The sequence below is a fragment of the Natrix helvetica genome (assembly GCF_964273705.1).
Source record: "Natrix helvetica genome assembly, chromosome: 1".
Lineage (NCBI taxonomy): Eukaryota > Metazoa > Chordata > Lepidosauria > Squamata > Natricidae > Natrix > Natrix helvetica.
Window position 1 is genome coordinate 334,059,579 of NC_138548.1, and position 24,212 is coordinate 334,083,790.

The 24,212-nt window shown below is 36.6% G+C and overlaps 1 protein-coding gene across 4 annotated transcripts in view; it reads right to left on the minus strand.

Annotated features, from left to right (window-relative positions):
- Nucleotides 1-24,212, minus strand: part of ATXN7 (ataxin 7) — a 146,843-nt gene that overhangs the window by 67,359 nt on the left and 55,272 nt on the right. For 3 of the 4 annotated variants that reach the window (XM_081942794.1, XM_081942793.1, XM_081942795.1), the window contains 2 exons: nt 15,691-15,990; nt 11,513-11,581 (listed from right to left, as the gene is read on the minus strand). The exons of the other annotated variant lie outside the window; for it this stretch is intronic. In XM_081942794.1, coding sequence (XP_081798920.1) covers nt 11,513-11,581; nt 15,691-15,979 — 358 coding nt within the window. In that variant the 5' untranslated portion in view covers nt 15,980-15,990. The remainder of the gene's footprint in view (nt 1-11,512; nt 11,582-15,690; nt 15,991-24,212) is intronic. 4 annotated transcript variants of the gene reach the window in all.

Consider the following 24,212-nt stretch of genomic DNA (forward strand, 5'->3'; position numbering starts at 1 on the left):
CTCTTCTGGAGTATTATCAATAGCTGGACTCGAGTGAAGAGAATACCTTGACTTGAAAGATTATTGTGAACTTGTTTGAAACTTAACAAAAAGCTTTGGATGTTTTAGTGGCAGTGTTTATAACCTGGAAGAATGGCGCAACATGAAAAAGAATTAATATTGCAAATGATTACGTTTGGAATTCAAAAAGTACAAATAAGTACAAAAAACATTGTAGAGGATGGAGAACATAGAACAAAAAACAGAAAAAACAGAGGGAAGAGTTGAGAATATTTATAAAACAATGATGAAATTTGAGAATAGAGTTCAAAAAATTGAAGAAAAATATGAGCAAAGTGATAAGAAAATTGTTGATATTGACAGCAAATGAGCGTGGTTGGAAACAACAGGAGTGGAATATTGAAAGGAGAGATTAATGAATTGGAACCCTATCTCAAACCTCAACACATGGAAGAAGAATTGGGAGAAGATTTGGCAGAAACAAGGAGAGAAATTTTGGCAGAAGCACCGGTGATACTAAAGGCAAGCAGATGGAAAAAACAGATGGAGGGTGAGTTTTTACAAGATACGCAAGGAACAACAAGGTGCCAAGAGAAGTCCACATAAGACTTATCAAGAAAACAATTAGAATACAAATACCACAAATGGCAAGAGATATAGGACTGCATTACTACTGGAAGGATACAGGTTGAAGAAATGAAATGTTAGAATAAAAATTAACTTAAGCTTAGCTAAATTTAGAGTATTACCGTGGTTCCCCAAAAATAAGACAGGGTCTTATTTTCTTTTGCCCCACGAAATATGGCCTTGGGCTTATTATAGGGGAGGGCTTATTATTTTCTGGGGCAGGTGAGAAGCAAGGCACGCCTTTTACCTTTCCAGCTCTATCGCGTTCCTCGCCATTGTGCTCAGGGAAGCGGCTGGTAAAAAAAAAAAAACTTCTTGCGAGGTCAGTCAAACATCTTGAAATCGCAAGGATTTTTTTTACCAGGGGCTTCCCTGAACACAATGGCGAGGAACGCAACGGAGCTGGAAAGGTAAGAGGCGCGCCTCACAGCCCAACATCACCCACTTTGTCCCAATGGTAAAGGCAGCCTGCTTGGTTCCCTTCACGCTGTCCCTTTAACGAGGGGTGACAGGTGGGGGGGGGGGAGAAGCGAGGCACACCTCTTACCTTTCCAGGTCTGTTGCGTTCCTCACCCCATTGAATCCCCTTGTAAAAAAAACCTCATGAGTTCAACTCGCGAGTTTGTTTTTTACAGGGGGATTCAATGGGCGAAAGGGCGAGGAACGCAGCGGAGCTGTCAGTCTCTGGTAGCGCTAGGACGCACGTCTCGCTTCTGCCCCACACACACTTGCCACACCTTGCTAAAGGGACAGAGGGGAAGGGAACCAGGCAGGCTGCCTTTATCATTGGGGCGAGGTGGGCGGTATTGGACTGCGAGGCGCGCCTCTTACCTTTCCAGCTCCGTTGCGTTCCTCGCCCTTTCGCCCACTGAATCCCCTTGTAAAAAACAAACTCGCGAGTTGAACTCATGAGGTTTTTTTTACAAGGGGATTCAATGGGTGAAAGGGCAAGGAACGCAACGGACCTGGAAAAGTAATAGGCACGCTCGCTTCTCCCCCCCCCCACCTGCCACCCCTCGCTAAAGGGACGGCAGGGAAGGGAACCAGGCAGGCTGCCTTTACCATAGGGGTGGGCGGTGTTTTTTTTGCGTGAGTAGAAACAGGCGGGAGGGGATGATCGCATTGCTGGCCTGCCGCTGTTTTTGCGGCGGGCTTTTTTTGAGCGGGAGGAAAGGGCGGGGGGTGGAAGCACTTTGCTTCGCTTGCTGCTGTTTTTGCGGCGAGCCCTCTTTTTGCCCTGCAAGCTGTACCGGTAATGGCGGGCACTTAAATAGTTGGGGGTGGCCTTATTTTCAGGGGAGGGATTATTATGGCGTATGCTCTGAAAAGCCCGATTGGGCTTATTAGCAGGGCATGTTTTATTTTCGGGGAAACACGGCATATATAAAATAAAGTAATAATAATTATAGCTAAATAAATGATTAATAATGATAATAATGCATATATATACACACACTAGATAACATGAAATTTTATACAAATTGTAAGTGATGATGATGAACAGGATGTTTAAAAGCTTTGTTATAAAAGATAAATAATTCTATATAGTATAGAATATAAAGATGTAATACTATTGGATGATTTCAGGATGATGTAAATGCCATAATATAAATTTATCTTAAATGTAGAATATTTTACATAAAAAGGATGTAATAATAGTTATAGTCAAATGAATGTTTAATAACCATAACAATTGTATACATATATATTAGAATGATGATATGAGTCTTATGTAAATTGCAAGTGAAGACTATTGTGAGAAAGCACAAAATTTTTGAAACCAATCAACACACTGTTAAGTAATTGGAGGAGGATTTTTATTTTGTGTGTGTGTATATCTGTATGTTTTATGTTTGTTTAAAAATAAAAACTTTTTTATTAAAAAAACTGGATAGCTCTCCTCCTCCTCCTCCTCCACGTCCACACCAGGTTGGAGAACCTTTAGAACTGGTACAATAAGAGCATACTGTTCTTCTTTCCAAAGCTCTATGAGTTTGAGCCACTCTCTGATTCTTAGGAGGTCTTTCTCTATGCCATCAGTGTTTTCTTTCACTACAGAAAGGGAATAGATCTGTGTATGTCTAAGTAAGAATTTTTTCAAGCGTTTCTTAAGCCTCAGGAATTCTTGGGTGCAGAATTCAGACAGGACACTTTTCTCCAGGTAGAAGTGGAATATCTACAATTGGATGCTCATAAGGTTTCTAAACATTATAGAGGAACATTTTCTTTAATGCAAACAGTGTGTGATCTGGAAAGTGAAAGAAGTAACTGGAACATTGGATGGGGAATTTTTTACAGGCCATATTGAGTGCACTGGCCAAAGGTCCCTCAAGACTTCTTACAACAATCACAAATGAGAAGTATTTGTCATCCATAAACTTCCTTTATGAATCCAATAAACGAAAGGAAAGTTTACTTATAGGAATCTCAGAATTAATATGCCATTTTAAAAGTAAGGGCTCAGATTTAAAAAAAAGCATAAATAGTGAAGAAAAGAATAATCAGCCCAACTGTAAGTAAGGTGTCATTTCTGAAAAGGCATTCCTCAAACTACTTAATCACTTCACTTCATCTTAGGCCTGAAACAATCTATGCAAAGGATCTTATGATACTTATGGAGAGATTTTTTTTATGTAGCCTGATTCTGTATGGTTTGGGTTTTAAATCAGGATGGCAATCCCTTTCATTGTGTTTGTGTTTATCACAAAGAGGGAGTCAACCTATTCTTCAAAGCACCTGAAGGCAAGACAAGAAGGTATGGATGGTAACTAATCAAAGAGAAAACCAACCTAGAACTGAGGGGAAATTTCCTGACAGTTAGAACAATTAATCAGTGGAATGACTTGTCTCCAGAAGTCGTGGGTGCTCCAACTCTGGAAATTTTTAAAAAGAGATTGGACAACCATTTATCTGAAATGCTATAGGGTATCCTGCTTGAGCAGAGGATCTGACTAGAAAACCTCCAAGGTCTCTTCCAACTCTCTGCTATTTCTTAAATCCCTTTTTTCCTGCCAGTTTCTCTCTTCTTGCCCTATCAACATATTTCTCAGACTTGCAGTTTCCCTTTTCACAAAAAATAACTGCATGTGTACTTATCAATCAGGATACCTTCTGTAATAAAAAGCAATACTACTCAAAGCTCAGCAACTCCCCTTCCCAAATTATGATTTGGGGTAATTAAACAAAAGGAAATATAGCTAGGAGATATTGTCAGTTTAATCCAGCATCATTCGTTATATGTCTTCATATCTTTTTATCTTTGCAAGCCATCTTTACTTTGCTTTAATCATATCTCTTCATATACTGCCTTTTGTGCTTTAAGATACTGAACACTATCATGACACCACAACTTAATTTTAAAAATTGTAGACTTAGTCTTGGATTCACACAGTAAGCACATGAGAATTAGAATATACCACCATCACAACTATATGCCTATGGAAATTCCATCACTTTCCACATCCATGACATCACTGGGTTTGGATCTACTTTAAAAGTATAGTCTCTAATGATCAAAATGTTGCCTTCTCAAACATCCATTGTACAAACAAACATTATACAATATATTATACTGTAGTTCAGTACAATTTAAAAACAGTTGGATTAAAGGCACCCGATTAATAGTTTTAGATTGTAGCATAAATATTACTGAGGAAATGGACTGATTCTAGGTATTAAATAAACGTTTCTTCTGTAGTCATACTACCATTAGATTATTTTAGCTAGCAACTCCAACACTGCAACTATTTCAAAATCGCTATCTGCATTTGTGCCAAGTCAATATACTCCTATCTTGTCCAAGGTGTAGTTTTGTCCTGGCTAATTTCTGAAAAGCTAATAATCTAAGCAGGAAGCCACAAACTGTGTAAATTAGATTTTTTTCTAAAGATTTCAAATGCAAAGCACAGCAGTGAAATATCATACCTATTATAGGAAGCCAACTACACTGTCATGAAGGCTCTATAACCACTTCTACAAAAGGTATGGGTAAATACCATCTTCAAAACCAAGTCCAAACCCCTTTTCACTGTCTTGTATAATTACAGTACCTTACAATCTGATAGCTATAAAGCAATTTAAACATGTTAAAAGCCAGAAGTTCTTAAACTGTGGATCATGATATACTGGGAAAGATGAGCAAGTTTAAGGGGGGTGGGGGAAGGGGGCACAATCTGGAGACAGGTTGCATATCTGCAAAGTAGAATGGAGATCAGAATTTCCTATCTGGAGCAAGCCAACAGCAAACTTATCCAAATAAAGCTCATAGCAAATTCTGCCAGGATTCTAACTTTGTGTTCACAAGTTGCATGGTTTAAACTTAGAAGCTGGAATCAATTTCTAACTTCCACTCTGCCTTGACAAGCTAGTTGTCTGATTGCAAAAGCAGATATCTATGCTGCAGGTGACTATGCAAATATGAGCAATCAATCAATCAATCAATCAATCAAACACACACAGGAGTTTGGGTGCAACCTTAAAAGGCCCCAGCTTTGTATGTTCAAATTTCCTACTTAGTGCTGCAACGCTGGATCACTGTCAGAATGTGTCTTGCCAAGACTAAGCCTGTAGAAAGAGTAATGACAGAGCTCCATCTTTGGGTGAACAAGTCTCATGGCATATATATACTCAGAATTTGCTCCTGCCCTGTATCAAGAGTCTAGTGACAAATTCAGAATTTATAGTTGTAGTTATAAAAATTCAAAATGTGAAATCAAAAAGTAAGTGGCAGTCTGAAAAAATAAAACTAAGATAAGCAAACTCATCCTTCTCACTAAAACACTACCTTGGTTTTAAATATAATTATCTTATGGAAATATCTCCAAAGTAAAGATTTTATACTCTAAATCTGCAAGGTCCTATCATTGTTTTGTTTTATATACAGATTAAAATTTGATTAGAGGTAGTCCTCAATTTACGACCAAAATTTATGTTGCTAAGTGAGACATTTGTTAAGTGAGTTTTGCCCCATTTTATGCCCTTTCTTGCCATAGTTGTTATTAAGTTAGTAACATGGTTGTTAAGTGAATTTAGCTTCCCCACATGACCCCAGGACAACCTGGCAACCGTCAGAAATATATGCCAGTTGCCAAGTGCCTGAATTTTGATCATGTGACCATGCTGCAATGGTCGTAAGTGTGAAAAAGAGTCATGTCACCTTTTTCAGTGCTGCTGTAACTTCAAATGGTCACTAAATAAACAGTTGTAAGTCAAGACTGCCTGCATTAAAGTCAGTGGTATATTTTATCTTTTGTCAAACTTAACCTCAATGCAATCATTTGTTTCAGCCATTGGAGATGAAAGGTGCGGTAAATTTAAGAATTTATTTATCAAATTAAAGCAAAATTTTAGAAATTAAGCAATACACCAAAATAGTGATAAAGTCTGTATAATACAAAAATAACAGAGACTGTTGTGTAGAGACTGGTTGTGAAAAAATATTTGCTCTCTTTCAATTTTTTTCAAGTTTTGCCTCTGAAAGTTATCAGACCTTCATGTGGGACACAGTGATGTACAAAATAGTCTGACTTCAATGTTTGATTTATTTATTTCATAAAGAAAATAATCCAACAGATGATAATTGTAGTAGTAGAGTTAGTTTTTCACTGAACTGTAGCGTTAATGTGTGAAGTGTTAAACATTTACCATCAAGCATTTTATTCATTAAGGATACTGTTGCTGGCATACACATAATTATTTCAAATTCAAAACAAAAAAGTGGAATTTAATTGGGTCAAAATTAGGTCATTATTTAAGAGTGTTTCTACAAAAATATCTAACCCATGCTGTGAAGCAATATGTGAACTAAAAATGGTCTTAACAGTCCTTTGAGTGTCACTTAACTACATGCTTGCAGCTAATATGCTCACACTGGTAACTTGTTTTCTAAAGCATATTCTGAATTTAGTTGGCCTACAACCAAAGAAGATATAAAACAAAAGAGTATGTGTGTAATAACTTCTGTATTTAATTTTTTCCTTACCACTATTTTTAATGTATCTTCTGGGAATCCTTAGTACTTGTGAAACAATGCAATACTTCGTAATATTTTTGTCCTATATTCAACCACCCTAATATATTATTTCTAGTAAGTCTTTTAATATCAGTTATGAAAAACATGAATGGGAAGAAAAACATGTTCCCCGTGTCTGTTTGTGGGTTTCTTATTAGCATCCAGTTAACCACTGAAAGCCAAAATGGTTTTCTTTTGTTTTGAAATATATTACTAGTGGTTTTTAGCTAAAGAGGGAAACATAATAGCCAACAGCTGGAATATCACATACGATGCAGCATTCTGCTAAATATGATTTTTATACGATTGTAAGCAATCTAGAATCGGCTCAACAAGATAAGCAGCATAAAAGTTTAATAAATAAATAAATAAAAGCAAGTTTACGGTATAGTAACTTTTTGGAGTTAGGAATGCTAAGATATATGAAATGTACAGAATAAATATCAAAATCACCCCATTATGTTTTTTTTTTTTAAAGTCATTCAGAATCCTGTAGTTTAGAGCAAAAAATGCTACCAATCATCTACTACTACTTGGTGTGTAAACTGATACACATATGTTTCTTCTAATGAGAAAGAGAAGAGATGCTGCTTTGACATACACAGCATCAAGTGCTAATGGCCGTTCCCTTCAGTAGATTAAAAAAACTACAGAATCAATATCAGAGCATTGACAAAATTAGATAATTCTGAAAAAATGAAATTACATCTTGTTCAGAAATATATTTTTTTAGTTCTGTAACACACATACAATAAGCCCATTTTTCAACTGTTATCGTCTGGAAAATTATATGGTTTAATACCTCTGCCTCCCACATGGCATACCTAACTGAACTCAAAGTACCAACACAGTAGGCTCTTTACTCCGCATGGTGTCATGCCCTCCCCACAGCTGTCTTTGAAGGGCAATACAGGAAAGTTCCTAACTCAGAAAGACGACACCTTTGTGACTCTGGACACACAAAAAACTACAGAGCATGTACTTCTCCAGTTCCTGCACTACAGAGATGTTCGTACCCAACATCTCACCACGAATACAGAAGTATCCAAGTTGCACAAAACAATTTTATATTGCCCTGTTGATTTCAGATACCAGCCCTACCACAACATAGTGTTGCCACAGTTTGTCCAATGATAGTCTGTACCTGAGACTCAACTTTGTAAATTAGATTCGTGCCTTGTAACTTGATATAGGCTTCCATAAAAACTGCAGTTTTTTAATGCTCCCATACATCCATCTAATGATCCTACCCCATCTTTTAGATTCTCATGTTTGTATATACTTTTAATGTGTGTGTATTATATGTGTGTATATTAAATTGTTGTGTGTATATACATGTATTTTCCGTACGCATGTATATGAGTGTATAATTATATATATATATATATATATATATATATATGTATGTATGTATGTATGTATGTATGTACGTACGTACGTACGTACGTACGTACGTACGTACGTACATACATACATACATACATATATATTTTCATTTCATTCATGACCTATATTTTTAGACCATGCTTCTTTTTAGTTATTTACCACCCTCCTTATGTTGGTCTATGGCTATAATAAAAATTTGATTTGATATGGCGTAACAACTGTTTTGTGTTTACATAATTGCCACTTATCTTCATGCAGCAGCTATCCTCAACTGGTAACTAGATAGGCATTATGATAGTTGTAAAATACATTTGGAGAGAGCAGGATGAAAAGGATCTTAGAACAATCATAGAGGATATCTTAACTTACTTAGATATTAAAGAAATCCAAGGTAGTTATTAAGAACTACGACAAGGAGCATGGGCTTGAAAATGTATCCAGCCGGTCAACTTCAGATTAAATTGTTACTCTTGTACAGTAAAGCTCATATTTATGTTCAAAACATGTTTTGATGGCAACTCATGTCTCTCTTTCGCAGCTCTGAGCACTTGTAGACATGGCTGCATTTCCAATATTTTACTGAATGCGAGACACACATTTCTATGGAATTCTTATATTAGAACCTTCAGAATCAACCCTCACTTACAGGTCCAATGAGCTGGAAGTGGTAATTTTGTCTGCTGTTAACTTGTCAAACTGAAAAGGAACAATGCAATTAAATGGAAATCATTGCTTGATATTTTGTCTGTCTGAAAAGCCAGTTTAATTTTACTTCTGAAACAATCCTGATTGTATCCCATTCTGCTCAACTAAATCTCCCACAGACTCATTTGTGAAATGACAGCAAAATAGTATTTGTGATAACTAGAATAAAATGTATGATTTGCAAAGAAAACCCCTTTCCTTTAAATACCGTTAAGTACCGAACAGCATGTTTCAGACACAAAACAGTGAAGGGGAAGATTCTTTGTTGGGTAAGGTGGATACAACTACTGCTTTGAAAAGGACTTTTTAGTTGGAAGGATTTAAATGCTTTTAACTCTTAAGCCTAGATGATAGCAAAATAGTTATGTTGAACTATTCTACATAATGTAGAGTGTAAGTATTTTAGTATGTAACAAATTGCAAAATTGGTAATAAGGCAACCATGTCATAGCTAATAGGCTTGTCCATGATCTATTTTGCATCTTAGCTTTTCAGGAGATGAAGAAGAAATATCAAATATCAAGAAGGCAACAAGTGTACTGTTACAGATCAAAAATACCAAGAGACCATCTAATTATAATTATATCCCTTGAAGAGGCTGAAAATATAAACAAATGTTATGTATACAGCTTTAAAAAGGGTATGTAATCTATATTCTATACAACTGAACATATGGCTCATTTCTCCACTGTGTACCTAGTCTCAACCTGCCCTTAATTAAGAGGTAAAAAGATATCTACCTGTTCAAAAACTGAGATACTATGCAGAGCACACATCTATCTTTTTTGTAATGACTTTTCACTTTTCTCTAGCATAGGACAAAGTTTTTAGATAACATTTCAAGAGGTGTTAAGGCCAACAACATTTTCATAAATTTACAGGGCAGCTAGAAATCCTTTAATCATTTCAAAATTTCTTGGAATTATAAACAAAGATTAAAAAAATAAACATTCCTTGTGGAAAAAACTTTGTATGTCTGCATAAAATCTAAACTGGCATGCATATTGTAGAAAGTATATAAGATTCAAGAAGTATTGACCCTGCAAAAGATCCATTCAAAAGTGTTGCAAGTACATTTTTTGATGTAAATAAGATGAGATTGTAAGAGAAATAAAAATAACTTAGCTATCACAGTGCCACTCAATTCTATTTATTAAACTTGGCCAGAATGTATCTCCCAACATACAACCAGCCCCCAAACCATAAACAAGTAAAAGACTATATAATGATGAAAGTAAGTGGTACTGGAGAGGTCCAGATTTAAGTCTACCTTTAACCACTGAAACTCTCTGGGACCTTCAGCCAGTCACCAGTCATTCTCAGCCCAATTTACCTCAGATGGTTGTTTGTGTGGGGAAAATGGGAAGAAGAGCACTACATTTATCTTATGCTCCTAAACCAAAGTAGAAGATAATGCAAATACAGAGATAAAGCCCAAACATCTTCATGAAAACATGAGTTTATAGAGTAATGAAAACTTCAGACATATTGCAAAAATTACATGACTCAGAAACCAGCAGTACATCATAATCTCCTTATATAAGGCTACATTGTGATGACACTTGGAGCCTATTGTTGGTTTTGAGATATATATATATATATATATATATATATATATATATATATATATATATATATATATATATATATATATATATATATACATATACATATACACATATACATACATACATACATACATACATACATACATACATACATACATACATACATATATATATAATACAGAGCTCAAAAATGTGTTAAAAAGGCAACTAATGTGATCAGAAGGATGGAGTAAATGACTGCAACACAAGGAGCTTTTTAAAGCTGAAAAATATAAATGGAAAATGACAAGAGATTTACAGAACTTGATAGATATTCCCCACTCTTAACTTTTTATGAATTAAGATGAATCAGTGCATTAGGAATAAATCTAAACCTTATTCTTAGTGCACTGATTCATCTAACATTTGTTCATATACCAAAGTTAGATGTGGAACCCGTAACTGAAATGTGAGGTAATGATTGTCAATTTAAGTTGCTTAAAGATGAACTGAATGAGTTCCTAGAAAGCAATGCTGTCAATATCTATTAAACATGAAAACTATGTCTCTAAATACTTCCCTTAGATAGCTGTACTACAAAACAGCTGTACTACAAGACAGCTGTTGCAGTGGTGATCTGCTTGTCAATTTTTATAGCGAACAGATCTATCCACTTCAAGCTAGATCCTGGAAAAATATCATTTAATCAAAAATGCAGAATTTTTCTTCTTCTACTTTTTGATCTGTTCCTTGCATACCACATAGCTAGGCAAACAACCAACTGTCCTGTGAAAAACAGCTTCAGCATTTGGCATGACCTTTTAAAAATTACATAGAGCCAAATCTATTATAAGATGAGCAAACCAACGAAAACTCCAAGTTAGCATATAAAAGTCAAAACCTATAACCCGTTAGTTCTATCAACTCTTATTAGTTTTTGTTGTTACATTATGTATTTAATGTAATACAAAATTACATTAAATAACTCATAAATGAAATAATAACATTAATAATGTTTAGAAATTTTGAAAAATGTAAATGTATGTTAGTTATCTGCAATAATTATAACAACATAAATGTATGCTAGTTATTTTACACAAATACAAGGTTCCAATAATCTCTGTAAGTGCAAGTTTGTAATTATGTAGGGCAAATTCAGGCCCACATAAGTTTGTGCATATGTGTATGTTTCACTGATTGTCATATGAAGTGGGAAATCTGTCTACATCAAACTCACCTTCCCTACAAAGTCGCATCGCTTCTCGGTTTTTACCATACTCCTTGAAATTTTCTTCTAAGGCTACTCCTGTGAGGATGTAACCAACAAAAGAAAAATGTTAGTTTGTAGAGTTCCTTTTAGAGTGTCAGCTACATGGCAAATTATATTCTGATTAAATCCAAAGCATTCACTACAACAATGATATAAAATGAATTTCTTATGTCTGTCTCCCCATCTTACATAAAACAGTTTTAATTCATCTGCTAGGAAAAAAATTTTCAAGATACAAAAAGCATGTAAGAGATTTTTCCTTCCCTCTTTAAAAGTAAGTATTATAACAAACATAGATAATATAAAGCATTTCATATGATCTAGAAGTCAAATACTAAAGAAACATCTGACACAAAAAGAATTTTATTTTAGAATTAAAAATCAACTTTCTGCATACAATTTTGCTTTGGAACAAAGAAGAGAGTTCTCTACAGTGACTCCTTAACTTGCAATGCTTTCCTCTGAATATGAATTAGAGTGAGATCCCTAGCCATTCCATCATTAGGTTCAAACATCTTCCTTCAGGTATTTTAAAACTGATCTAGTATTATATGTTCTTTTTATCTATACACTGAAGTGGTGATTGGCTATAAATGATCTAAAAATGTTAGTAGACAATAATCATCATCTGGAAAGATTCCCTCTTTCAAAACTTGACCCTGGACTTTGATACAACCATGAAATCAAACTGACATCCTCCATTTATTTAACAAGTGGCAGATTCACCTCATAGCTCCACTGTTTTTATTCTGAAAAAGACAGATAGAATTCTTACTGTCAAACATCCTAACACAAACTTCCTGCTCAAATCCTATAAGCAACATAAATGTGAGGGGAAACAAGTTTATAAGGTGCATTCTCCGCAAACTTCTCAGGGTCAAACTAAATCTACCCTTCACTGAAGCCAAGATCAATGTGTGCTTATCTCAAAAACTGCCAATGCTGTAAAGTATTAGAATCTGCAAGGTGAAAAAAGCTAAAGATGGAAGGACCAGCTCTGTAGGGCTCCTGAACGTTTACCATCTTTCAATGGAAAACAGGCATTTGATCAGTTGTCCCACATGCCGGCAGATTATTGTCAGCTATTGTCTCACCAATAGGTTTGCCGAGCAATTGTGGCATTGACGTTCCAGGTAATGCCTTCAATATGGACACGGGATGTGAGGCATAAAGAAAAGTTCCTAAACATAATGTCTATTTTAGCAGTACTTTGAACCTAGCAAGAGGCCTTGATTTCACAAGCTCATGAGGTGGACATACCACATTGAGTCTTTGTTGGCAGAGTGTACATGCCAATATGGGCAATTTGAAATGTTGCATGTTTTATGCAGGCTTGAGAGGAAAAGTTTTAGTTTCTACTCTTAATTCTCTTCAAAATAAAAGTTTTGCAGGTTGTACCTACATTTCTGTTGTGTGGTAAACTGCCTTATATTTCTTCCTGATAGTGTATTTTTTATAAACCACTGGAAATTACATAATAGTTTTATGTAGCCTATTTTAAAATTATTATTATATTTCTGTCCCTTATGTTGGCTGCTCAAAGCTGCATGTGATAGACATTATGTATTACATTACAACTTCCTTTATTCCAGGTGGTCTGATATTTTTGATAAATTTGTAAGTCTGAAAAAATAGCTCATTCAATGTTTGGATATATTAATACTTTCCATATTTTAACTTTTATTCACAAGCATGTCATAAAACATATCTAGAATATCATTTCTATCATAAGAATGATTTATAGGAGCACATCAACCTTCCTGCCCATATTTACATTATCTTGTCTCATTGTCTCATCCCTTGTAGCAAAGGAACACTTTTGCTTCCACTTTTAGTTGTAGTTCTGAACCAGGAACTAACTAGAAGTTAACACTAATAAGCTCACCTGGAAATCATGTTGATTTATTTTAAATTTAACTTGGGTGTTGTTAACTGCAGTTTGTTGCTTCATTGAATGTGGCAAACTGCAGTTAGCTAAAGTAAAAACAGGAGGACTGTGTAAACCCAAAGGACTGAGCTTGCTGATACCAAGTAACCCACAGTTAGCATAATTTTAAGCAGAGCAAATATAACATGAAAGTTATTTGGTGGTCCAGTGCTATCAGTATGTTGATCAAACATATCCTGGGACACACTCTGCTCTTGATGTCGTATTTTGGTGACTGAAGGGCATTGTGGTTCTATGGCTACTCCAGTGACGTCATTAGAAATGGAAACACTAGTCCTGAAAGAGAAGGCCTGTGGATTTAGTGTCATACTGGACTCAAGGCTCCTACTTGAACAGCAGCTGGAGGCTCTGACTGGGGCAGTTTTTGCTCAGCTTTGACTTGTGTGGCATCTAAGGCAAGACACCTTGCTACAGTAACATAGGGCCTCATTACTACTTGGGATTGCCTTTAAAGACCACTCAGATGTTTCATTTTCTCCAAAATGTAGCAACTTGGGTACTATTTGACACTTTGCAGGAGAAGTACAAACAGCTTTGGATCCTGCCATGGCTTCCTATTGGCATTTGGTTGCCCTAAACTATTATTAAGTGTTGTCATATTGTGCGATCAAGGAAATGTGTCCTCTCGGTCATGATCCCCAACCTCTGGAGAAGCATTTCCTCAGAAAGAAGGGCAGCATCCTCTCCCCTAGGGTTCTGGAAATCACTTGAAACCTGGCTTTGGTTGAATGTATGTAATATACGTTATAATATTACCAAAAATATTTTGGGGAGCACCGTTTCATTTGATTTGTGTTGCTTTTAAGATCCTTTTAGGCTGGGCTGTATGTGGTTTTATGTCTTTTCTGTTTTTAATGGATATTTTTGGTTTTGTATGCCGCCCAGATTCTGCTGGTGTTGAGCGGCTATAAACAAATTTAAATAAATAAAAATAACCAAATTTAAAGAGATGCTTGCATCCTAGAAAGCTCTTCATATTTCATACCACATTATATTCAGGAATGTGTTTCACTCATTAGAATCAGGCTGACCAATTTTATCTCACCCAGAAGCAACTAATGATTTCCCACTTTCAGAAGATTATGTGAGAAGGGGAAGCTCAGGGGTCTAGAATGGCCTCCCACTAGAGTTTAGTTTAGCTCAGCTCCAACTTTTAAATGTCATCAGAAGCAGTTGAAAATATGTTATTCGGATATTTTGTTTTAAGGATTCTACTGTTTTAATACTAATCGTGGATGTCTTTGGTTGCATATTTCTATAAAAACACTGGGAATCCTGCAGAATGGTGATGGGCTATAAATCTTATGACTAAATAAAATCATGTCCGCAAATGTTATATTAAATACTCTTGGAGTCTCATTACACTGATTTCTACACAGAGCAAAGAAACAGCTATAAGTCTTCTACTTTGTGTGATTGGAAGGAAGAGTACAGTAAACTTCCAAAATCCACTGGAAAAAAAACTTTCATTATGGGATGTCATCATAACAAACAAAAACATAACAAAATAGGCAATCGCTCTCCTGCTTGCCATGATAAATGAGTTGCGGGACTTACCTGAGATCTAGCGTTATCATTTTTTTAAAGTGAACACCTCAAGAACAGAGAATGCCTTTATATTTAAATATAAAATCTTCCTCCGGCAAAGCTGAACTCCTGTTTCTGTCATACCAAAACAAAACAAAACAAAAAACAAACCCTAGCCTCCATGCTGTTTTCCTGGCAGGAACGTAAAGATGAATTCCCATTGTCTTCTTCCAGGACTTTTTCAAAATGAATACATAAATCCCAAACTAGCCCATAGCTCTGGGATTTCCTGGTGGTCTCCCATCCCTGAGCTGACCAATCAAGCACACTGTTTTTGTTTTACAATTTTATGCTTATCCAAGGTCAGCTAGGCACTGCCACCTGCCTGGGCAAGATTCCCCCAAGTGACCTATCTATGTATAAACCTGTGATACAGACAGGGTAGTAGTGCGTGGTGGAGTAAGAGACACAAACAGAACCTTCTTGGCTAACTCTCCCTCCCTGCCCTCCTTTGCCCCCCACCCACCCTACCTCTTACTCTAGGGCAGATTATCAGACAATTCCGGCAGAAGAGTGTTAGGCGACCAGCTGTGTTAACCCTTTGGCTACCGGCCGGACCCCTCCCCTCTCTCCCCTCCCCCACGAGAGAAGGGACTCCCCGCTCGCTCACCATCGTTCCCGTGAAGTTTAGCAGCATCGACCCAATGGCTCCAGGGCTGCCCCAGCATTGCCTCCGGGCTAGGCAAGGACCTGCGCTCCCCGACGGTCGCCATTGCTGCGCTGGTGGCGGTGGCTGTACTGGCGGGGATGGTGGTGGTGGTGGTGGTGGTGGCGGGGCCGAGGCCGCTCTCGCCGCTGCCTCCTCCGTGCCGGGGCCGCCGCTGCTGCCTGCTGGCCGCCGCCGCCACCGCCGCTCTGCGTTGCTCCCCTCTGACGTCAGCCACGGCCCGCGCCGACATTCTTTCCGCTGCTACAATGTAACGAGAAAAGTCATCAGGCTTCTTTAAGGTGGCACCGCCGCTTAAGGAAGTTCCCGAAGAATCGCCCGCTCGCCGAGCTCTGAAATCGGGGCTGCCGCTACGGGCACCGCGCCGGGAATAACAACGCCAGGCCTCGCATCGCCTTTGTTTCCCATTAATCTCTCTCCGACAAGCCGGATTGAACTGTCGGCCCCGGTTGGCTCTCAGCTCGGGAAGGGCACCAACATATTTTTTCTCTCTCTCTCCCCGCGGCGCGCTAAAGAAAGGCGATCGACGCTAAGGCGGCCGCGGGCATCGGAGATCCCGACTCGGCAGCCCCCCAGGAAAAGTGCTTCTCGGGAGCCAGCCGTCCAAATCCGAGGCGGACGCGTCCCCAGACGGCCATCCGGGATCCAACAGCCCCAACTCAAGCGTCCCTCTTCGCCCTCTCCCACATCGCGCTTCGCGCAAGCCCCGAAGTCGCCAAACTCCACAGCGAAAGGAAGTTGTTTATTTTAGGCGTCTCGCAAAGTCCGGGCGCCTCACAACTGCGCCCGCCTCTTTCCTTTCCTTTCGCAGCGGCAGGGTCTTAAAGGGACAAGAGAGAGAGGAACCATCGCGGGCTTCCTCCCCCCACGCCCACAGCCAGGAAGTCCGGAAGGCAATCGCCCCTCCTCAACGTCCGAGGGTTTCGTTTCACGAAGACGTCGCTTCCCTCCACTCCCCAAAAAATCTTGACACACACATTGAACCCCACGCTCCTCGGTTGCGCGAATAGTCTTGGTTCCTTTCAGGGCTACCTTAACGCAAGACGCCTCCCTCCCACCTTAAAAGTTTTCACGTCAAGCACACAGGAACGGAGGCTGAATAGGAAACAAGCAGGAAACTAACCTCATCTATGCAACTCATCTCCCCCCCCACCCCCCCGCACTCGCGGACACCTTCCTTCCACTAATGTCATCGACGATCTTGCCTTAAAAGGTCTCATTTAATATTTAAATCGCTTCGCATCGATCCGCCAATAAGAAAAAAGTTAGGCTCCTGCTTGCTTGCGAAAGTCACCGAGGTTTTTTTTTTTTTTTTTTTACATCTGTCAAAACCAGGAGCGCAGAACAGCCTTGACAAATCCGGCGCCTGAGTTTAAAACGCAGCAGCAAAAGCAACTACATATATATATATATATTTCCTCCACCCCCATAAAACCTTTAAAGATGACTAGGAAGAATTATTACCCGCTTAACTCTTTCCTTGCCCCCTCGCATCTTCTTAACATGAAAATGAAATCTGGCAACATTTTTGGGTACAGTTTGTCAGATGTACGGTATTTAAGAAGTTTTGCTGTTCCTCAAACTAGACCGATTTTGTAAATACACTTTACTTTATATAGGATGGTGGTTTGTTAAACTGGCAGTCCCAAAGGTACCCCCCCCCCCAAGAGGCAACTATTGGACTTTCTGTTTTTTCTTTGAAGACCTATTGCTTTTCATCTAAGAAACTTCTCCAGCTCTGACTGGATGGTGAGAAATGGACCATGCAATCAGAGTTAAAGAAGCTTCTTGGATGAGAAGCCAAACGTCTTCAAAGAAAAAACAGAAAGTCCAATAGTTGCCTCTTGAAAAAAGCATCTTTGGGACAACCATGACCTGGATGACTGAGAATCCCCATAGACCTTAAACTTGCAGGTTTCACGATACCTGCAATCACCTTTTTTAAACTGCATTTTGTTCCAGTAGATTAAATGAAGTGGTTCCTTAACACTTGCAAAAGAAGTCAAGGCATACATATTTCCCTCACTTGACTGATTATGAGAAATTAATTTCAACATCTTCTGTGGAGCTGTAAGAAATCCATGGTGCATCTCAAAGAACAAGTTTGGTTGGTATTTCTACAAACATTCCTTCTAGAAGTGGAATGGGACTCAGTGCCTGTTTATTATTCCTCGGCAATTAACTCTAATTATTCCTGATATTATTCCTAGAATCAGGAATAAATACTGTACCAAAAACTGGCGGAAAAAGTCAAACAGAACTGCCCAAAATTATATTTCTATTTTTAGATGTTAATATCCAGTTGCTAATCTGCTGCTGAGGCTGATCCCGATATTAGATTTACTCAAAAATAAAGTCCATTGAATCCAATGAAAGATATCAATTATTCCTATGATTAGTTACTGAGAAACAAATAGCTTCTGTGGCATTTAACAGTTAAACAAATGTACCAGGAATGCATTTTAAATGAACAAAAATCAAAATAGAATATTTCCATATGTCTTACTTTGTCTCAAAAATTGTTAGTAGTTTCCAATAACAGTGACTAGATGATAAAATGGGCAAGATTGGAAAGATAGCAAATTGCCATTTTATTTCCACTAGAAGTCAAAGGGCTTTAAATGATACTCAAAGCAATCTTAAAGAGAAAATTGAAAGCATTCAAGTATAATTGAATGAAACAAAAATTTAAAAATAAAGTTTAAGGAAGAAAAAAAGATGGTTTATACAATCTGAAGAGAAACTCTAGCAGCTACTACCTAAGTATTGTGAGATAGTCATAGAGGGAGTTTTGCCTAGGTGTTCAAAATATGCTTAACATACATCAAAATATCACAAGACTTGAATCAATTATAAGATTCAATTTAAATAAAGTGATGTTTTGGAGTATATAGGGACTAGTTTATAACAAGCGTAAATTCAAAGAATGAATTTTATATTATCCAAACTTTTAAGAAAGTTTGAGGGCTAAGGGCCTAAATGCAAAAAATGAGGTATTAGTCAAAATAGATTATCTCAATTAGAAAGGTTTGATTCTAATTTATACATTATAACCAGTGAATAAATGAAGATTGAAATAGATTTCACGCAGTAAGCATATACTGTTGCTCATATGACATTTGCATAAGACAGTTTGTTACATGGATTCCCTACATTATGAATTTCTATGTACTATCACATGTTCAGAAATTCTAACTGATAGACACAATCCACACCGCAAACAAGTCTACACAATAAAGCCAATGTGTAACCAGCTACTGTTTAAAGCAGCATTCATATTTATGTCAATTTAAGTTACAGTACTTTGCCACTTATGTGGATTCGAGTGTTTGGAGTTAAGTTACTGCATACATGAACTATCCTTTCAGACAATTCACTCTCTTTTATACAGTGAGTTAAAACTATTAAGGTGTCATTCAAATCTCATGGTGTACAGGCAATTGTGTAATGGCTTAAGCTTAACAAATATTAAATGCCAAGGTCCATTACCAAACTCTAAAGTCTTATGGGATACATTAGCAGTGAGATGCCAGCTACAGTTAGCACTATTCTGCCAGCAAAGCAGATGAAGAGAAAGAGAGAAGGAATCGGTATGAAAAAATAGAATCAAAAGCTATTCAAGCATGCCATTTCTGCCAGCTACTACTGGAAAGAATTGGTCAGATTATTTAAACGAACAACATATATTACAAGTATACAAGACTCTATTTCAACTGACTTTTAATCAGGTGTATTGAATTTAATATTACAATTATAAATCAGAGTTTACAAATATAACAGCTACTATCACACCTCATGGTAATCCAAGTAGTGTATAAACAAACCATGGGTTAGAATGGTATGTAAAATTCAGCCATTCATTTTCAAAGCCAGAGATACAAGTAGGTTCACGAAACATTTTTTTTTTAAATTCAAAATACATAGAGGCTATATAATTTATTCTAAATTTTGCATATTTTTCTATAAAGTCACCAAGAGTTGCCTATGAATGATCAAGTAAAATTCTGTTTTCTAGCTTTCATCTTACCTAACCCTAACCTGTCAGGCAGAAAAGAATATGCTATGGTCAAAAAAGACTGGGCCAACTCTGGACTGCCAACTAAAGAACTCTTTCCTTACAGTATTTTACAGCAATTCAAACTGATTTTTTTTCTCATATTATGAAAATTGTTTCTGGAAGTAAGTAGCATAGTTCTTCTGAAAATATTCATTTTATTCAAATGAGTTCGGCTTGTGGTATAAGTCCTTTGCATTTACAGTTATTTCTACCACAAGTATAACATATTTTCTGATCATACATTATTACTTATTTCAAAACATTTTTCCATTTTACTCTCCTTTCAAACATCCCACTTTTAGTGTTGTTGTTTATCCACTTTTTAATAAAATATTTCTTTAATCTATATATAATGTATACATAATCTTGCTTTATTGTATCATTTAACCTAATTAAATATTCTAAAATGCTCCAGTTCTTACAAGAAATGTCTTGCGTCCTCTACAATGTGAATCAATTCTCAGAAATTCACCATCTATATAACTCTGACTCTTTTTAGATTTCACTGAAAGGTTTAGATAGTGCTAGTAAAGAAGAATTGAAGTACGATTACTCTTTGACAAATGTAGGAATATATATTTGTAATCAATTTGTGAATCTTGCGCAATTGACATGATTATGTGCTAATTAATAACTTGACCAACATTGTTGTTGGTTAATGGCTTTCAAAACAGTTGAACTAGAAAGTAAAATAAGAATTAATTTCCTGACCATTGGAACTGCTACATCATTTGCCTTACTATTATTATAATAGCACTTTCCAGAATTCACAGAATCTCCCACTAAAAGTGAATGTAAAAAGAAATACACAAGGAGTGCATCTTGAAATTACAGTTTAATTAATATAAGAAGCTGTTTACAAAAAGCTAATGTTGAGATTTATGAAAAATGTTTTTCTCCTATTTGTAGTTTTCATGGAAACAATTGAAATAGTAACAAACTATTAGTGTTATATATTAGCTTCTTTCTTTTTTTCTGTCTTACTCTTTCTGATAAGTAAGCTTTCTCAAGATTGAAATATTTAATATGGTTACTTGTCTGTTTTACCACACCTGATAAAAGAACTTCAAATACTCGCAGAGCTAATTTGAGAAAATATTTTTTTTGCTAGGGTAGTAGTTCTTACACCTATTGAACTTTACAATCAGTTGAAATGTTGTGGCACAGCATTGCATCAATACTTTGGGTACAAGATACAAGAAATGATTAAGGAACTGTGGCTGTACATTCCAAAATAACTTTGCCCTCCCCTCTGCCCAACATTTATACCTATCTAAACAAAGTGGCAAGAAGATGAAAGTCTTTTGACATCTAACTCAGAAAGGAGGGAAAATGTATTTTACACTGAACAGAGAATTGGTGGTCTCACAAATTATTTTGCAATCTTTTTAAAGTTTATGCATATTATTATTTACCTTTCTTATCACAGGGGGACAGAAAATTATTAGTTACACAAAATACATATCATGTTTAATTTGAAATACGCTACTGGTTTTCACGGGGGTAATTGGCGATGGGGTAATCTAATCATACAGTACATCTGTAAATTCTGAAGATACATGACAATAGATTCATTAAAGACATCGAATTAATGTTATTGTATGAATTAAAAGCATATTTTTGAAAGTATACTATATAACTTGAGAAGAAAAATAGATTACAGAAAAAATAAGAAAAAAATATGAGAATATGAGTTTAATAATTTTCTAACAGAAAGAGATATAGTCTAACAATATGTGGCTGATATCACTGCTAAGACTACAGATGAGAGGCTGAGCTGCAAACAAATGAATCAAGCAACCTTGAGATCAACATTAAACAGAAGTCTGACTGATAACATTGAATGATGATGATGATTTTAGAAACATTGGAAGATGCATCATTCTCTCTTTAACATTTGTTGTAAACCAAAATATATGATGGAATCATATGAAGATGCCATGATGTATATACAGAAGTATAACAATGCTTCATTTATCATTATCATGATATATAATGCATACTTGCTAGAAATGGGGCAGTATTTTTTATTGGAATCAGCAGCCAGATTTAATCATAGGAATACTCAATTTTAAGAGAAAGTTGATCCTGAAGTACCTCACTGGGGCATATGGTCTCTTTGAGGTATGTTGGCTTAAGTGCTAAGTGTGGAAGACCAAAAGTGGGGTCTGCCTCATTTGCATGACTGTCGGTTATGGCTTGATGAAGCATCTAAGCCAAGACCACAAGATTAGGATACATTTGTTCAAACTGAAATAATGAATAATTCAAATGAAGATCCAGAGCTGCATAAATTGGTATTGAAGCATATAATAATTCATAGTCCAAACTGCAGCAGAAACTCAGTGTGTTGCAAAAATGGTACATGGAGTAACAAGTGTGCAAAGCTCTTCCATGAGCATACAACAAAAGACGGTCTTCAGAAATGGGATGCTTTGAAGGACATCAAGCAGGATAACAGAAAATGCCAAAAGAAGCAGAACCTCCGGAGCAAAGAGAGATTTATTTGTCCACTTCCTAAAAGGTAAAGTTAAAGGTTCCCTCACACATGCATGCTACTCTTTTCCGGCTCTAAGGGTGGTGCTCATCTCTGCTTCTAAGCCGAAGAGCCAGCATTGTCCAAAGACGTTTCCGTGGTCATGTGGCCAGCATGACTAAATGCTGAAAGTCATGGAACACTGTTACCTTCCCACCAAAGTGGTCCTTATTTTTCTATTTGCATTTTACTTCTTTCGAACTGCTAGTTGGCAGAGCTGGGACAAGTAATGGGAGCTCACTCTGCTATGCGGCACTAGGGATTCGAACCACTGAACTACCAAACTTCTGATCGACAAGCTCAGAGTCTTAACCCTTGAGTCCCATGTCCTCTTGCTAACAAACACTGTAATCAACAATCATACTTAAGAGAAGCTTTGTCAAGTTTTATTTGAAAAGAAACATGTGACTGAATGAGGGAGAAGGAAGTTATTCTGAGTTCTTATTGGATGATGGAGAAGACATATTGCCCCCAACATTTTACCAACTTTGGAAGGATGGAAGGCCGAGTCAACCTTGAACTGGTCAGGATCAAACTGATGGCAATCGGCAGAGTTAGCCTGCAATACTGCGTTTTGCACCATCACGGCTCTTTTATGAAAAACAGATTAATTTCCTCAGGGGAAATTAATAGCAAAATTAGCAAATAGTGACACACTGTTCAACTTGTCAAATAAAGTGATTTTTGCTTGCACAATTTTCTTTGTTATTTATCCTTTTAAAAATAGCTACTAAATATAGGTAGTCTCCAGTTACTGACAGTTCAAACTTACAAGAAACCACAAAAAATTACTTATGTCCTAGTGTTGAAGTTCCGATGGCCTCTACCCTTGTGGTCATATGACCACATTTTGGGCACTCAACAAACAACCTATGTTTACAATTGGTATTTTTTTTTCAGTTTCTGGCAAAAAAAAAAAAAAGCCCCCCTAGTGAACAATGGGATCACTTGATGACCGTGTTCAATTGAAGACTGCTGCAAGAAAGGGCTCAGCCACATGACGACCCACTTAACACATATCATCATTTACAAGTATAATTGAGGACACAATTATGGTTGTACTGTAAGTCAAGGACTACTTATAGCTGATGTTAATTAGAATTCAATATATTACAGTTTCAATGTACTGAAGCTAAATTCTCAAATAGTAAAGTTTCTCTACGTAAGAAAAACACGTCTTGTGCTTTATTATATGTACCTGTGCATATGTGCCACACTAGACACATGCCTTATAGTGTTCCATGAGGCTAATTCCAATTCTGAAAAACATAATAAATTAAGTGTAACTAAGAGAAGTTATTGTATTCCACAACAATGAGAAAAAAGCACTAATGCTTGTAAACCAACACATAGATATATCTGACACTGAACGAGTTTTTTTAGCCTCTTGCCCCTCCCCCCCATATATATATATATATATATATATATATATATATATATATATATATATATATATATATATATATATATATATATATATATATATATATATATATATATATATATATATATATATATATATATATAAAAGTAGACATTAAAAGTCCAGTTTTGGTTTTTGTCAGCCTAGGAACCTTTGGACTAAAGTGAGTTAAACCTTTTATTAAAAGTTGTATTGTGCAGGAATGTATGTGTTTGAATAGAAGGAAAAAAGTTATTTTGTAGATCTATATTAAATGATCCATAAAAATGGTCACCAATTTGACAGTGGAAGCAATACATTTGTGGTGACCAACTGCAATGTCTAAAGTAAAGTGAGAGGATGCTTCTAAGCTTCTCACATTGCAAAAAACTTGAATTGGGGAAAGTCTGGTCATCTCCTACAAGGTCTTCTATTACAGGGTCACATTATTATCAAACTCGATTTCATTG